This window comes from Artibeus jamaicensis, unplaced genomic scaffold (genome assembly GCF_021234435.1).
Source record: "Artibeus jamaicensis isolate MK-2021 breed Jamaican fruit bat unplaced genomic scaffold, CSHL_Jam_final contig_354, whole genome shotgun sequence".
NCBI lineage: Eukaryota > Metazoa > Chordata > Mammalia > Chiroptera > Phyllostomidae > Artibeus > Artibeus jamaicensis.
The window spans coordinates 29,439,650-29,457,090 of record NW_026521803.1 but is presented as its reverse complement, the minus strand read 5'-3'; the positions used below and the strand labels follow the sequence as shown (position 1 = coordinate 29,457,090).

The 17,441-nt window shown below is 50.5% G+C and overlaps 1 protein-coding gene across 2 annotated transcripts in view; it reads left to right on the top strand.

Annotated features, from left to right (window-relative positions):
• Positions 1–17,175, top strand: part of DYM (dymeclin) — a 280,176-nt gene extending 263,001 nt beyond the window's left edge. For both annotated transcript variants that reach the window (XM_037165106.2, XM_037165105.2), the window contains exon 17: positions 16,781–17,175. In XM_037165106.2, the coding sequence (XP_037021001.1) occupies positions 16,781–16,930 (150 nt within the window). In that variant the 3' untranslated portion in view covers positions 16,931–17,175. The remainder of the gene's footprint in view (positions 1–16,780) is intronic.
• Positions 17,176–17,441: the final 266 nt, after the last annotated feature.

Below are 17,441 nucleotides of genomic sequence, written 5' to 3'. Positions count from 1 at the left end.
GGAAGAAACATGTTGCTTGTCTTTGGTGGAGAATTCAGACTCTTTCTGTGTTTCCATCATGCTTCTAACGGAGTTCTTCCTGTGCAGGCCTGTGCGGGGTGCAGGGAGTCGTGCAGAGCTTGCAGTGATCTGTGTGGGAGGGTCCCCGGAAGTTTGTCGTGTTTTTTCCTAGCTCACTGAGGATGCGCTTGTTCTCTTGGCCTCACACGTGTGCTTCAGTGCGAGTTCCTGTTAGTAAGGTTCTGGTTCAATCTCGAGTTTGCCGCCCTGGGGATCAGGGAGATGAGACCCGAACAAATCCTAATGACGGCAGAATATTCCAGAGACAGAAAGCTCCTCACTTGGGAAGTCCGTTGCCTTCTACCCTTAGACGCAGTCCACTTACCTAAACGGCTTTCCGACTTGATTGTAATCTCCTTCCTGTCATCCTCTCCATCCCCACCCCCTGAGTTCCCTACGTGAAAAGGAAATCTAACAGGAAGAATCTGGGAGTGAAGTCTGCAAGCATGTTTCTGAAGGGGCGTGAGTTTTCCTAAACTGCGTGTAGAGAATACACCCCACCCCTTACCGGAATCAGGCCTCTTAGCCCTGCCGTGTCCCAGCGTTCCTGCGTCCTTTCCATGTAATTCAAGGGTGGAGTGGGGGCAGGGTGGGGACGTGTGGCAAGAAGTGTGACCATCCATGTGTTCCGTGTGTGGGAACAGGGTGGGTCCCGTGAAGCACCCTGTGTTCCATCCACTTTCACTTCCAACCCTGGCATCTTAAGGGCTTGCTGTTGTTCCTCAAACACACGGGAGGTGGGTTTCTGGCTTCACACATTATCCATCAGCCCCTGGGCATCTGTGGGGCTTGGAGATCCCAGAAGCAAGTCCTGGGGACTGAGCAGGGCATTCATCAACAGGTCTTGAACTTGAGCTAGATGAGAGCGCGCTTCATAGATGCCATTCTGCAAGTCGGTCACGGTGGCCAGCCCGACCTTGTTCCCTGCACCCTTGTTACTGTTCTCTCGGTGTTTGCAGGCTGACCACCACAAACATGGAGAGAACTCAGTGAGACGTCTTTCAGAACTAGGTACTGGGACTGTGCTCCCCTTCCTAGCTTTGGAAGATAGAGGCAGGAGAATCAGAATTTGGATAATTCTCCCAGCGGCTCGCTCACTTGGGGTGCGAGTGGGGGCTGCTGTCGGGACTGGGGGCTGCGGTGCAGCTGCTCAGAGACCCTGTCCTGGGGGTAGTCGGCTGGGAGAAACTGTATCACAGAGGTAAAGACTCATTGGAATGGAGCCAGACTGAGGATGGGAGCAGACCTTTATTTGTCTGCTCCTTTGTTTCTAGTGAAAGGTGAAAGTAACAAAGGCCGCTGGACTCCAAACACTGAGCATCAACAGAGGAGACCCTTGGGTTTATTTCCGGATCTGTCTTTTCCGAGCTCTGGCCTCCCTTTCCAGGCAGAGGCCGCACTGAGGAACTACCAGGTCTTCCCTCCGTTTACCGCGGTGGCATGGCCACCTCCCCTAGTTCATCCTCTCCTCCGTCCCCACTGTCTTCTCTTGGTTCAGGCCCTTGTTCCCTGCCACCTGGACCCCTGCACTGGCCTCCCAGTTCCTTCTGTCCTAGAGTCTGCTCCTCCCTCCCAGTCCAGAGGGGTCACATGTCACCCCAGGAAACCCTCCAAAGCCATTGGGGCCCGACCGCTGCCCTGCTCGCCCACTGAGGCGCAGACCGGAGTCCGGTGCCACACCTCTCCACAAAGTTGCCTCTCAAGCTTTGTTTCATATCGCTTCCCATCTTTTTTTTTTAAAAATAAACTTTTAATTATTTTTATTTCTGATTTTTTAAATTATTGTATTTTTTCCACTACCATTTATCCCCCTTTTACTTCCTCACCCCAACTCTGATTTAAAAGACAGGGGAAAGGAGGGAGAAAGAGAGGAATGTGGACAGTAGAGAGAAACGTCCATTGGTGGCTTCTTGCACGCGCCCTGATGGTGGGACTGAAGCCACAGCCCAAGTATGTGCCCTGACGAGGGATCAAATTGGTGACCTTTTGTTTTGCAGGCTGATGCCCAGCCAACTGAGCCGCACCAGCCAGGCACATCACCTCCCATCGTGCTCTCTGTTTTCCAAACAGCCTGAACACCGGCTGGCCCTGCCTCCTTTGGACTTTCCTGCCTTCGTGCCTTGTCTTCTGTGATTTCTTCTGCCCCCAGTGCCCTTCCTCCCACGTTCACATACCTGAGTCCTAGCCAGTGTTTACAGGCCTCCCAGTTGCCACCTCCTCCTTGAAGCCTTACTTGATGTCCCCATTTAAAGTAATTTCTCTCTTCCTTGGACTCCCATAATTGCACTGATCTATATAGTTCACATGATAGCACGTCTATCTTTTATTCTTGATGATGTTTTATGTCCATGCCTGGGCTGTGCACACCGTGGTGCAGGGACCCTGTTCTCTGTGTTGTCTTCTCTGGCCGAAGTTTTCACTGGGAAGCCATAGAACCCCCGTCGATTTCATCATTGCTCATATAACCTCACCACGCAGGAGCTCCTCCCAGAGGCCAGTGCATGGGAGAGTCTGGACCTTCTTCTTGGTTGGCCAGGCTTCCGAATGATACCCTCTGCCTGGCATGCTTCCCTCCCTCTCCTCTGTCCTCCAGGACCACCCAGACCTACAGTCTCATTAGCCTCTCCTGACCCCTGTCATCTACAGGGCTGTCTCCTAAGCCGCCGTAGCCTTGGGCAGGGGTACCTTCCTCTCAGCAAAGCCTTACCGGAGACTGCAGGTGGCCCATTCATGGAGCCTGCCTTCGACACATCTGTATCCAGGAGCGAGGGAAAACCGTGTACAAACCATACCCAGTTCAGGCACCCTGTGGGAACTGTACAGACAAATGCCTGTGGGCAGGCAGGCCGTCAGGCCAAGCACTGAAGAGAACCGAAGGACTTCGTGGAGGGGGAAGGAAGCGTGCGAGCCGGCTTCTAGGAAGTGACATTGTGGTGGGGAAGGACATCTTAGCTATAAAGAGCAGTCTCAGAAGGCGTGGAAACGGGAGCAGCCTGGAGAGTGCAGAGGACCTCAGGGAGCTGGTTCCAGCAGAGGCTAGTCGTCTGTGTGATGCAGAGTCCGTTGACCCGGGGCGGCAGTCAGCAAGCGGGCGTTCCGGCAGCCGGTCACAGTGCGGATTCCTTTCTAGCGGTTCTCCTTTCCACTTGCATGGTTACTTGGAGAGCCTCCTCTTGGCTCTCCAAATAACCATGAAGATCACTTAAGGGCAGGGACTGTGTTTCACATTTTTTTGTTAAATACTCATGATACAAAGGGTCACTATAACTTAAATTTATTTTCATATTAGGTTATCTTAAACATAGAGCCAAAAGTTCTTACCTGTTTGATAATATTACAGGCCAATATTTAGGGATGAAAAATTATAATGTTCTAGACTGGCCTCCAGATAATTCAGAAGGGAGAACTTTAAAGTAGATGAAGCAAGAATGACCATGATTTGATGACTTGTAGCAGATGGATGTGCTTACTGTTCTTTCGTTTGTGGTCACTTTTTCCTAATAAATGCTGGGCAGTGTTGGGCCCTTGGTGGTACTGAGTCGGCCTTCAGCTTGGGCCACAGTCGGTCGCTCTCACACTGCAACGCTGTGAGGCAGCCGCCAGCGCCTGCTGTCACATGCTGCAGCCCTGGCCACCAGAACAGCGTGGACACGGCCTGTGTCGGCCATTGGGTTGGAGCCTTGGTAGAGTCACAACAAATGAGGTAGTCCCATCAGCCAGATGGCGAAGAAGGCCATTGTTGTGTACCCACCATTGTCTTAGAATACCACATTCGTTAAAGCCTCAGTGATTATAATTAAAATGTAAATATTAATACAAAGGAAGGAAGGATGCATGGGTGAACAGGTCACCTTCCAAGAGGGATTTAATCAGAAGTTTTATCTCAACACATCTTTCCTCATCAGAGGTGTTTTGTGCGGAGAAGCCATGGAAGGCGGGTAACAATGTAAATGACTCCGGCAACAGGCGCAGCGCTCTCTCTTCCGTGACCTGCTGCTCTGGAAAGTCAGGCAGTGTTTTTAAAGCCCCAGGACTTGCGTGGTGAACCTGCAGACAGTAGTTCTCTCTGGGGGGATGTTTACAGTTTTCCTATTTATTCCAAATTTCTGACTTTAAAAAGAAAACACAAAATGTGTTCTACGTTCTTTTCTCTAAATAAACCCCAAGCATAAAAGCGTTTCACTAAGTGTTTTCTATTTCCAAATCCTAAAATGTAATAGGTTGATTATTTAAATTTAGAATTTCCCTTAGAAAGGTCTTCTAAAATGTTTTGTGACTATGTTTAAATTCCAGTTTTACTTGATTTCCATGCTTGCAGTGTATAACAAGTTGAGTTACCCATGGTTGGTCCCTGAATGTAAATTAAGAGATAAGCAATGTATCTTTTTTTTTTTTTTTTTAAGGTTTTCGTTTATTTGTTTTTAGAGAGAGGAGAAGGGAGAGAAACGATGATCGCTGCCCCTCGCACATCCTCCGGAACTGGGGATTGGCCTGCAACCCAGGCATGTGCCCTGACCAGGAAGGGAACCAGCGACCCCTCGGGTCGCCAGACCACCCCAACTAGCTGAGCCACACTGGTCGGGGCAGCAGTGTATCATTTTTTAAACATGTAAGTTTGGAATAATTTGAGCCTATGTTATAAAACATAGGACTTTTCCCACTTAAACCACTGTCGTGTCTTGGAAATGACTATGGATCTTCAAATACTTCATCTACAGATGTTTTTCTTGCCTCCTGGAGCATTGAAGAAAAATAATGACAGCGCCCAAAATGGAGAAAGGCGGAGTCCCTCTCTTTCCCAGTTTTCCCTTGGCTCTGACCTTTGTCACAGGACAGGGGACAGGTTCTTTCAGGGACTCTGTGGCCATGCTGGGAGAAGTCAGGGCACAGTGCTGCTCGGCCCCCGCTGGGCCTCGCCCAGTCTTCAGCATCAGTTCACCAGTCAGAACAGGCTTCATGGGCAGTAATGGTTTTCAGGGCAGTACCTTCACGTTCATTAGCTTTCTGTGAATGTCATCCTCCGAGGCAGGACAGCCCAGAGCTGGGAGACCCAGGTCATACTTGATTTGTGATGGCATCACCTTGTCCCTTGTTTATTGGGGGGGATGTGTGAGGGGCCCTCTCTCTGTGTTGGTTTTGGAAAGAATTGAAAGCATTTTCCTTTTCTGCCATAGTAGTGCCAGTAAAATAACAAAGAGCAGAACTCTGTCTTCCACAAGCAGTTCAGCTGCTCTGTCTGGTTGCAGCACTGGAACAAAGGGGGACCCAGAGTTCGTTTTGTGTGTCTCTGAATTATCTTCAGTGTCCTGCCTTGGTTTCAGGAAAGTGGGGGCAAAGGGTGAAGGCTGAAAAAAATGGGAATGTGACTGGAATGACTTAAAAAAGCCTCAAGTCTCCCTCAGCCGTCTCCCTCCCTCTCCGTTACTCTCCTGAGCGGGGCTCACGCTGCTGGCTGGGCCGGGTGGCCATCTCCACTCCCGTAGAACCAGAAGCCACTGTTACCATGGTAACCAGCCTCCGGTTGCTGACCCATTCATTTTGTGTGAGCCCTCTGAGGGTGTTCCTTTCTTGCAACCCTAAAGATAAAAATTTCTTCATCCAGCCTAATCTTTACTCTCCCATTTTCACTGCAGGGAGACCTTTGCCCAAGAAAGGGAATTAAAATTATTTACCCAAAGCACTTGAAAAGTTTGCCTACTTAGCCACACTTTGAGGAAGCCATGCGGCTTGGAACTGACTGACCTGTTAAGAAGATAAACCATGAGCAGGATCCTACCCAGTCCAGTTAGAATTTTTTTTTTAAATGTTCAATTTTTTTTATTGATTATGCTATTACAGTTGTTCTATTCCCCCTTTATTCCCCTCCACCCTACCCCCCATCCCCACCATCACCCCCCCTTTAGTTTATGACCATGTGTCTCAAGTCCTTTAGATTCTATATTTCCCATGCTATTCTTGCCCCCCCATCTATTTTCTATCTACTGTCTATGCTACTTATTTTCTGTACCTTCTCCCCCCTTCTCCTCCTCCCACTCCCCTGTTGCTAACCCTCCTTGAGATCTTCATTTCTGTGTTTCCACTCCTGATCTACCTGTCCTCTTAGATTGCTTTCGTTTTAGGTGTGGTTCTTAATAACTGTGAGTTTGCTATCCTTTCACTGTTCATCTTTTTTATCTTCTTTTTCTTAGATAAGTCCCTTTAACGTTTCATATAATAAGGGCTTGGTGATGATGAACTCCTTGAATTTGATCTTATCTGAGAAGCACCTTATCTGTCCTTCCATTTTAAATGAAAGTTTTGCTGGATAGAGCAATCTTGGTTGTAGGTCTTTAGATTTCATGACTTGGAATACCTCTTTCCAGCCCCTTCTTGCCTGTAAGGTCTCTTTTGAGAAATCCGCTGACAGTCTGATGGGGACTCCTTTGTAGGTGACTGTCCACTTAGCTCTTGCTGCTTCTAGGATTCTCTCCTTCATTTTAATATTGGCTAATGTAATTATGATGTGCCTTGGTGTGTTCCTTCTTGGGTCCAACTTCTTTGGGACTCTCTGAGCTTCCTGGATTTCCTGGAAGTCTATTTCCTTTGCCAGATTGGGGAAATTCTCCTTTATTATTTGTTCAAATAATTTTTCCACTGGTGGCTGTGCCTTTCCCCCCTTCTGGTACCCCTATAATTCGGATGTTGGAGCGTTTAAAGATGTCCTGGAGGTTCCTAAGACTCTCCTCATTTCTTTGAATTCTTGCTTCTTGACTCTTTTCTGTTTGGCCATTATTTGCTTTCTTCTGGTCCACTCCATTGATTTGAGTCCCAGTTTCCTTTTCATTGCTATTGGTGTCCTGTGCAATTCCATTCATTTCAATTAGTTTCGCCTTCATATGTTTCTCTAATTTGTGGCTATAATCAACCAGTTCTGTGAGGATCCTGATCACCAATGTTTTAAACTGTGCGTCTGAGAGTTTTGCTATTTCTTCGTTGCTTAGATTTATCTCTGGGGCTTTGAGGTCTTCCTGCGACATTTTTGGTCTATTCTGGCCCTTTAAATGTGAGAAGCGGCGCCTTGGACTCCCAGGTCGCTGGGTTGTGACGCTGTATGTGGGGGCGTGGCCAGAGTGGGGAAATGGCGACCCCCTCTGCCGCTTCTCACAGCTGGGTGCGGAGCAGCAGTGCCTTAGGTGGTTCACCTGGGCCGGGCCACTCAGAGTCGCTGGGTTATGACGCTGTATGTGGAGGTGGGGTCAGAGCAGGGAAATGGCGGCGCCCTCCACTGCCGCTTGCCGTGAGGACCTGCCGGCCCGGTCCAACCGCCCACTCCCTCACCTGTCCACCCTCGCACAAATGCGCGACCTCAGTCAACACGCAGCCCCCGCCCGGCTGTCTCCCCGCGGTCGCTCGCCTGGTTTGCTCGCTAGGTGGCTCACTAGGTCTGACCCTGCGCCTGGATTCCGCAGGCCTGAGTGTGTCCGACCGAGTTTTCCTGTGCAACCCTGCTCCGCCAGCCGCTGGTTTCGCCCCTTACCGGTCAGGCTGTAGAATTTGTTGTTAACGGACTTCCGAAAAGTTCAATTTTCCGTGTTCTGGCTGTGTTTTCTGTTGCTAATATTTAGTTTTCTCTAATCTTGGTTGTGTGAGAAGGCACGGCACATCCACCTATGCCTCCATCTTGGCGGAAGTCCTCCAGTTAGAATTTAAAACCAGCCCTGGCTGGTGTGGCTGAGTTGGTTGGAGTGATGTCCCACAGACTGAAAGGTCATGGGTTCAATACCCAGTCAGGGCACATACCCACCTTGTGGGTATGAGAAGGCAAACCAATTAAGGTTTCTCTCTCTCCTCTCTTTTTCTCTCTGTCTCTGCCCATCCTGCCCCCACCTTCCTGAGGTTGCCTTCTAAAAGCAATGAAAAATGTCCTCTGGTAAAGATTTTTTTTAAATTTTTTAAGAATTTAAAACCAAAGAGAATGTTACTACTGTGGATTAGACAGAGCTCTGGCCCTCCACTCCGGCACTCTGTTTTCTTACCGCCGCCCCTCCTTGAAGACAGACCTGATTGCTTTTTGGTCAACTGATTGCGTGCTGGTGGAACTAGGGGGCTCCTGGCCGAGTTCGGGCCCGTTAGCTCGTCTTGAAGTGCTGTCGGTCACCACCCTTTCCCCCATGTTTTCTTGTTAATCACCTCCACTCTACTCTGAGGCTCCATGCACATGGTTCCCAGCCTTTGTCTATATCTTATGTCCAACTTAGTCAATACTGATTTCTTTTTCTTATGTGGATTTTTTTAAAGATTTTATTTATTTATTTTTAGAGAGAGGGGAAGGGAGGGAGGAAAACATCAGTGTGTGGTTGCCTCTCGTGCACTCCCTCCTGGGAACCTGGCCCTCAACCCAGGCACGTGCCCTGGCTGGGAATTGAACCAGTGACCCTTTGGTTCTCAGGCCAGCGCTCAGTCCACTGGGCCACACCAGCCAGGGCCCAGTACTCACTTCTTGTCAGATCTCTGCCACATTGTAGTAAAGCATTGTTACTGTAGGCCTCCACCTCCCGTGTGCCGAATAAGGGAGCTGCCTGGATGGTGTCTAAGTCTTGCCAGCCTCGGTAGGCTGGGGTGCCTTCTGATTCTGCAGTGTCCGTCCTTCCCTGAAAACCAAGTACGGCTCCTTGTCCAAAACTGGCCTTGCTACCTCTGGTCACTGTTTCCCCTGTGCCCTCCTGAGTGGTAGAGTAACCGGAGCCCAGGAATCTGCATTTCTAACAGGTGCCTGCCCAGGTGATACAGATGCCACAGGTCTGCGGGTCTCCTTCCTCTAATGTGACTGTTGGGTGGGGAGAGAGGATGGGTGCAGTTTGTTGGGGGGAATCAATCTCTCTCTCTCTCATACACACCCATACACGAGTATACGCACCACCATCATTGCTACCACCCAGTCATTTTAATAAACGTGAACTAAACCTTTCGTACCTCCTCCACTGCTCCCTCCACAATGCCTGAAGAATGGAGGAAAAGTAACGTTCAGTTCAAACTCTGACCCCAGTCCACATTTAGAGCCCCAGCCCCCACCACCTATCCTCACCTTTGCCTGGTGTCTGCCCCCCACCGTGCCCCTGTACCCACTCTTCATTCCCACCATGCTGTCCTCCTCACCCTCCTCTCCCTCCTTAGAGCCTTGTCCCGCTGCCTCTGTGAAGGCCGTCCCAGACGGGACGGATCTATTTACTGGCCTCTTCCTGCTGGACGCTCTCCAGTAGTTCCCTCTCTGTATCACGCTTCTTGGCATTTAACAATGAGGTTGCTATTTAAAGGTGTAGTATGTGCGTTTACGTTTGGTCTGCTCACTCCATTTGCAGCTCCTTGAGAGCAGGAACTGGGCTTCATAGGTGCTGCACCCCAGTGTTTCACAGGTAGTCCGTGGGCCTGTTGAGGGGGACGGAGTGAGGAGAAAGGACAAGTCTGGTGGGTGTGGGCCACGGAGCCCTTTATACAGCAGGGCTCATAAAGGAGCTATGGGCTTCGGTCCTTTCATGTACTCGTGTATTTTTAAATCTTAAATTTTCAAAATTAAAACTTAGGAAAGTTTGTGTCTCAGCCACTTTTTTGGAACTATAAAATGAAATGTATCCTGTGCTGAGATGTTTTATGCAGATCTTTTGGTCCATGCTCAGTGATTATAACATAGCAGGTGTAAATTCTAAATTACATACATCTCATCCAAATTAGAGGGAGGGATATTACACCATTCAATTATTTTAGCTTCATGGTATCATATGTAATCGGGTGGGTTTCCCTTCATCACTTTCCTTCTTGGTCCTGGTTCTCAAGCCACGTAACTTTGGTGCTGGTCTTCTCACCGCTCTCCAGTGACCGAGCGGACCACCTCTTTGCTGTCTTCGCTCCCCCCGTTCACGTTATCCTGAGAAAATTAGACAGACTGCTTAGGTTAGTTCTTTCTGGTGCATTCATTCCTTACCTCCTATCCTGGGGTTTTCAACCGATTGAGTGTTTCACAGTTCATTCATGGCTGTTCTACACATCGAATGAACACAGTAAGACAATACCTTACAGGGTGATACATAATACCAAATGGAGTTTTTGAACCATTTAATAATGTTTATTGATTTCAGGGCGATAAAACACAACTAATTTTATCAACAGCTTGTTTGTTTGTTTGTTTTTGGAACACGTCAGCTGCTTTCCCAAAGAAAACAAACGGAGTTTGAAGGTGTTTGGGGCTGAGTAATGTATCTATTCAGTCTATTAGAACAATTGCTTGAAACGTAAACTAATACACTAGTCATTTCACATGAATTCCAGTTAAGTTGGTGTAGCTTAGGGCTGCTCAGGATTTGTGTGTGTGTGGTTTTTCGTGTACATTCGCACCTTCTTTTTAAAAGCTAGAGTTGAACGTGCAAGGTGGGAATGTCCACTAGTGTCCGGTGCTGACGTCCGGGTTCCGTGAGGTCTGAGAATTGGGTCTCAGGACGGCAACGTGGGTTTTCTGGCTGACCCAGACCTGTCTTGTTGAGACTGGTGTCTCGTGTACTAGATGCCCCACCTCCCCTTTCCACGAGTTTGGAACTTTGCTGCCATAACCGCCCTTGAGTGGAATCTAAGGTAGACTCACTCCAGACTCTGCCCTTCAGCACCATTTATCAGGGACCATTCAGAGCATCCTTTGTCTGTTCCCTTTCCTATCGTGTCTTCATGCCCTTAGTCGTCCAGATGGCAGTGAAGGAAACAAGTCTCATTATATGCTTTTAATTCATGGACAGCTCATGTTGGATAACCACGAGGCCAGGACTGTTGCATGTGATAGGACGTCATACGCCTGGCTCACCTACCCATGGGTCATACTTGGGTCCCTGGGAAACACAACTGTAGGAAGTGCTAAGACTGAACATGGGCTATAAAATGCTTGCCACAACTTGGAGTAGATTGTTCTTCCCATAGGCAGAAGGGAAGAAATCCTCCTATAGAACATTGCTTTATCAGAGCTTAGTTTTAACTTCTTGCTAAGGAATATTTAAGGCATGATTTAAATATTCAAGGGCTTAAAGAACAGTCGCATTGGCTTATAACTTAAAACCTAAAAATGTTCAAAGAAGATAACTTAAGAAATTAAAGACAAACTTTTTATCTTCAGATTTGTCTTTGTCGGAGTTCTCTTTCCCTGACACTGTGCCAAAGGCTGTTCTCACCCGATACGATCACCCCAGGTCTCCTTCACTCAGCGGTCCACCCAGCTGGGCCCAGGCCTTCCAGGGAAGCCCTCGTCAGCACTCAGCCCCATGCCCACGGAGGGCGTCCTCCACACATCATTCCCAGCACGGGCATCACAGACATGGCGCAGATCCTCGTTTTCCAGAATTTGTCTAAATACAGTTCAGAATCTCTATTCAAATCCATGTCGCCTGCTCCCATGGTTCACATATTACTCTGAAAAAGTATTAGTGGGAAGAAAGATGATCACAGACACAGTAGAGGCTACGTACCTCCGCTGTGTAAACCATATCGCCATCTTCACAAGAGTAAAAAGTAAAGGACTCATGAAAAATGGAACTTGTCTCAGTTTACATATTACACATCCATCTAGTCCATGACTGTCTCGAACTTACGCCTGTTTGAGTTCTTCATTCTCCATAATTATGTCCATACTGAAGTTTAAAGTAGGGCAGTGGCCGTCTCTGTCAACACTCCATCCTCCATGGGCTGGGTTTTCCTAAGAAGTGAGAGTGTGGCAGGGATCAGAGGGTGCTAAGCAAGGAGAGCAGGCACCGGGGGAGTGAGGTCTTCCGTTAGCCTGGAAGCAGTGTCCCCCACATCCCGGTGCATCGGTCCGCTTGCTTCTCAGCATGACATGGGCTTACTTTGGCTCCTTTTGTCCCCAATAAATTTGGGCAGTTACTCCACTAACCCACCTGGTGTGCAGGTCTCCATTTCCCAAACTTCCCCCCTAACAAACAGCAGTTCTTGCCCCCGGGTTCATTTATTCCTTCATTCATTCACAGCAGTGTCTTGTAAGCCCCTGGCAATATTCTGAGCACTGGGAGACACATCCATGGGTAAAAAACAATCCCTTCCCTCGCGGAGCTTACATTCTGCTCGGACTTTTATCTCACAGTCCAGCGTTTGCTGGCCGGGCCCCCTTTCTCGGGTGGCTGGGCCCTGCCCGGAGTGCTGAGCCCCACAGCAGAAAGACAAACAGTTTCGATCATTTCCAACTCCGCTTGAGCCCACTTTCAGCAAAAGAGGTTCTGCCAGGAAATACTCTACTGGTGCCCTTCATCTTCTACCTTGGAATCGAATGTTCTTCCCCCAGCCTCCTGAGCTGGGGTGGATGGGTCTCTGGAACAGGTGCTTTGACTCAATAATCAGTTCAGTCTTGAGGAGTTTACACATTCGGCAACTTCAGCTGCCACCTCAAAGCTGATGACTTCTAAGCTATCAATATCTACCCCAGGCCTAGTCTCTCAACTCTAGGCTCACCAGAGGAACACACTTTTCACCTGGCCCTCGAGGCCCGCTGCCCCACCTCCACCCTCCGTCTTCCCAGTGTGGTCCCCGGCCCCCGGCCCCAGACCTCCGCCCCAGCCCCCAGTGCTCACTGAGCCCAGCACTGCGCTGTCAGCCTCACTGTTCATTCCTGCAAGGAGGAGAGCCTCCTGCTCGAACAGCCCCTCTGGCCCCCAGAGGAGAGGAATTGAAACTGCTTTCTAGAGTCAGTGAGACGGGGGTCGAACCAGAGGCCTGTGTGCTGGCCTCAGACTCAAGTGGGCTTCAGATTCTGGCCGGCGATGGGACCGCAACTTTGTGGGAGGTTCATCACAAGTGAGTCCAGCCTAATACGGTGTCCATCTGGTTCTCATGAGACTTTTGCCACCAGTCCCAGAAGCTGTCGGTGTCACTTGCAGATACTCAGAGGCGGCCAGACAGCGTCCTTCGTGGGGTGTGGTGGGTCCCCTGGCCTGCTCACTGAGCAGCTCTCTTCTTGGGTGGAAGCCCACTCCCACTGCCAGCGGCTGCAGTGCCCTCACATGTGCCCCACGTGGTGACTGTCTGCTGGGCCGCCCTCAGTGCCAGCCTCACGTACCTTTAGCTCTGGATTTCTTAATTCGTGTCTGTTCGTAACTGGCCCTTTGTAATTTTCTATAGTTTGAGTTGAGTGTTTCATTAATTTGAAATTCATTCTCATGAACTAGAGCTAGTCTGTATCAGTGTTACCATTACTGATAGACAATAGACATTGGTTATCTTCTGTCTGTCAGCTAAGTAGTAACATGGACACATTTGCAACTCATTCCATTATACATAGAAGAGCCCATAAATTAGCTGAGTTAACATACAGACATTTTGGGATTTGTCAGTTGGTTATTTCTCCTGGAGTTTGTTGTCCAAGCCCAGGTAAAATCTTTTCACCCCAGTATTGGCCAGATGTGCCTGGGAGAAGCCCTGCTCCACACTCTCCTTATTCCTCCTCCTAAGTTACACCACGTTTGGGAGGGCAGTTCTCCCCTTTCTCCCCTCCGAAGCAGTGTCTGCCGGTGCCTCGGGCGGAGTTGACGCTCGCCGGCGCTCAGTCGGAAGGCCCCGCACTGCCGGACTCAGTGCTACAGAGCGGTAGCCTGTGAGGGGAGGAACGACCATGGGACTGGATAACCATCCCCAGATCAGCCCAGGATTTTTTTTTAAGTGTGTGTAAATGCTTCCCTGCTATCTGTGACAGGATCTTGAAACCAGTTTACGTTCTGTCTGCACAGCCCTCCCCCCGCAGACCGGACTGAGCTACTAGCAGGGACTCCCGCACCCTGACCCGCATCCGACCCGCCTCGCCTGCCCACTGGGCTCCCCATCATCTCCCGTCACCCACCCATTCAGAGGTTTCACGTGGTCTTTTAAAGAATTCTTTCTAATGTGCTATGAAGCTATTTGATTTCTAACTGCACTAAACTTTCTGGAGCCGTGCCAGGTGCTTTGCTAGAGTTTCTGATGCTATCTGCGTAGTCTTTGGGTGGAAGGGGGGAAACTCCGTTGAACTTTTGTGGTAATAAAATCATTGCAGTTGAGCCCGCATCTGTCGCCAAACTGCCCGTGGGCTTTCACCGGGTCACATGACCGACAGCAGAGACAGTCTTTAAAGCTTTCAGTCTGCTTGTTCCACTGGCGTCCCAACCCCCGAATGAGACCTCTGCTTGGTCTCTGGGCCAGCGTCCGGATGTCCCACTGTGGCAGGTTGACTCACTGGAGCTGATAAAAATGTGCTGGCCAAACTCGAGAGTCTAGCATTACCTCTGTCTCCAAAAATCCAAACAGCAGGATTGTCGTGAGTAGCTTTGGGTTGAGACCGAGCTCCAAGCCCGCGAGATGGATTTCCTCTCCTTGTGGCGCTGCCTCACAGGACAACTGACTTGGAAAGAGAGGAAGCCAGCGCCCTGGCGTCTGCTAGCTCAGTTCAGATGGATTCTCGCCCTAACTGTTACGTCAAAGCCCCATCCCCCGGAGGCCCGTCCCCCACTGTCCCTGACTTCAGGGCTCCTCAAGCACATCCACCCAGTAGTCACTGCCTAGAGCCCAGAGGGGCCTGAGCGTTGGAGAGAAGGTGGGTAGGGAGGCGCTGGGCGGTCAGAGCCGGGAAAGCCTGGGACTGCCGGGCAGCCTGGGCCCTGGGCGGCCGGGAGCGCTTCGTTGGCTGAGTCAGAAGTGCAGACACTTGTGTGAGGAAGCTGGACCTGCCTCGCCGTCACGGGATGCCATTCTCGTTCCCCACAGGCCTGAGGAGGAACATCAAGGAAAGAGGGGCTTTTCCAAGGTTGTTGATCTGACATTCAGACGGACATTTCTTGGACTGGATCCTGGTGAAATGTGTCCCCAATGCCATGAGTGCTAAATAAAACCTTTTTCCTTTGTTCTCCTCCTTAGTTCTCAGACTTTATGACATATTAGAGGAGCGAATATATTTTTTTAATGTCTATTTAAATCTCAGGCCATGCTGGCCCTCTCTCTAGACTCGGTGGACTCGGGAGGGATCGGATGAAATGCACCACTACAGCTCTGCAGAGGCCTCATTCACACTCGGTCTGCTTGACTGAATGGTGTTTTCTAAATGCTTTTATGATGCTTGCCTATTATTCACCCTCTTAAAATGTTCCCAGCACCCTCTTAAAAACAACTCACCACAGGAAAAAGGAAGCTCTTTACTCTGTGCCATGTAGCAGGTCCTAGAGAACGTGCTCTTGTTGTTCTTGCCTTTTATGCTTTATCCCCTTTTCTGAGCCTTTTAAGTGCTGATGAAAAGTTCTAAGCAAACAGCCCAAGAAATAATATCTTGGAGCTCACCGGTCCCCTGGAAGAGAGGGGAGCTGGCGCTGTCGCTTCAGGGCCGTGCAGGGGCCACCTGCCGCCCCGTGTGCACTGGCTCTCGGGTTCACTGTGTTCGGTGGAACACACGCACTCGGAGACATAACCCGGGCACCCAGTCTGCACAGGCCGGCACTGCGCCAGGAACCTCAGAACCTCAGCCCACTTAGCCCCGGGCTCGGGACACAGAGCAGTGCAGCTATGGCCTCCCGTGTGTCTTCGTTTTAAGCAGTTGGGAGTCTTGGACTTTAAAACCATCTACTGTCAACCCAGAGGACAGTTCAGGAACCTTCAAGTATTTCCCCTGTCCCCTGAGATTGCCACCAGCTGAAGTCTGGCTAAGTAGAAACCAGCAAATGACTGACTTCAGAGTTGCCACTGAACCCAGGCCCAGCCCATTCAGTCCTTTCTCCAGGCAGAGCCCAGGGGGTGTGGCAGAGAATGCAGATGTTTAGGTCTTCCTGGGTCACCTCATGACACCACACCCAGTCACAAGTGGAGGGAGCTCAGATGTCCTTCGTTTTATACAGGCCTGGGGAGATGCTGGGACTAGTCCCAACTGCCCGGCCTGCTGGTAGCTGAGTCAGGACAGAGCCAAGGCCTCCTGCCCCTCAACCTGGGGCCACCTGGACTCCTGGGCTGCAGCAGGGACCCGGAGATCAGCCAGCGAGGAAAGTCAGGCTCTGACTCAGTGGTCGGGGCACACCGAGGCAGTGTGTGAAGCTCGTTGTGCTCAAGAGCCACGGAAGCCTCGTGTCCGTCCTGGCCACCAGCCTTTTTAAAGACGCACACCCGCTCTGTCCCTCCTCGGCGTGTTGTTTGCCCTCTGCAGCCTTGGCTTTCTCGCTCACACAGCAGACCTGAGAACGCCTGTGTCGCGGGCTCTTATGCAGATGCGAGGTCTCCCTCCTCTGCTCGGCCCCTGCTCCTCTCAATACGCTGGCATTTGCTGGCCGGTGCCCTGGCGGGTGCGTGCCCTTCCTGCAAGGAGTTCTGTGTTCCCGGGTCCTGTGGACGCCAGACCGTGGAAAGCCCCAGAGCGCTCAGGCCCCAGGACCAGCTACGGGAGGTGGGCTCCCTGCTCACTGCCCCACCACTTAGGACCTGCTGCTGCTCTTGCATGGAACTGTGGGAATATAAATTAGTCCTTTGTAGCCCTGGCTGGGTGGCTCAGTGGGATGGGTGCTGGCCTGAGAACTGAAAGGTCGCCTGTTCAATTCCCAGTCAGGGCACATGCCTGGGTTGTGGGCCAGGTTCCCAGCTGGGGATGTGCGAGAAGCAACCAATTGATGTTTCTCTCCTTCTCTTCTCCCTCCCTTCCCCTCTCTCTAAAAAATAAAATCTTTAAATAAATAAAATTGTCTTGGTTTTGTTGCAGAAATTTCCAGAATTGAAGTTCAAATATGTGGAAGAGGAGCAGCCTGAGGAGTTTTTTATCCCCTATGTCTGGTCTCTGGTCTACAACTCCGCCGTGGGCCTGCGCTGGAACCCCCAGGACATCCAGCTGTTCACGGTGGACTCCGACTGAGGGGGGCGCTGTCGCCCACCCGACCCCAGCCGAGCAGCCCTCCTCACCATTTTCTTTCTGGGGAACAGACCCCGGCGGACTGCCTGGTGTGCCTTCTGTGAGAGGATCACACAGGCGTGTTTCCCTTGCACACTTGGATGCGGGGAATCGGGGCCAGTCTGCAATAGACACTTGGCTTAGGTTGTAGGGCGGGGATGAGGGGGCGTGGCCATGCAGCAGTAATAAATGCTACACCCTGCTTCCCACGTGCAGTTTCCATTCTTTCTACACCAAAATCTAGAGCTTCCCCAGGAGCCCGACGCCTCAGGCACACGACACTTCACGGGTCACACTACGGTTTTGGCACGTTCAAGATGTTCGCTTCAGTCTCGCGTGTGTGTGTGTCTGTCTGTCTTTCAACACCGAGAAATACCAGTCTGAGACGACGAGGCAGGACTTCGTAAGGAGAGGAAGCCATGAGTGCGGCGTGGCCGCCTTGCAGAGGGCCCCGGATTTCACAGACGCCCGCCGG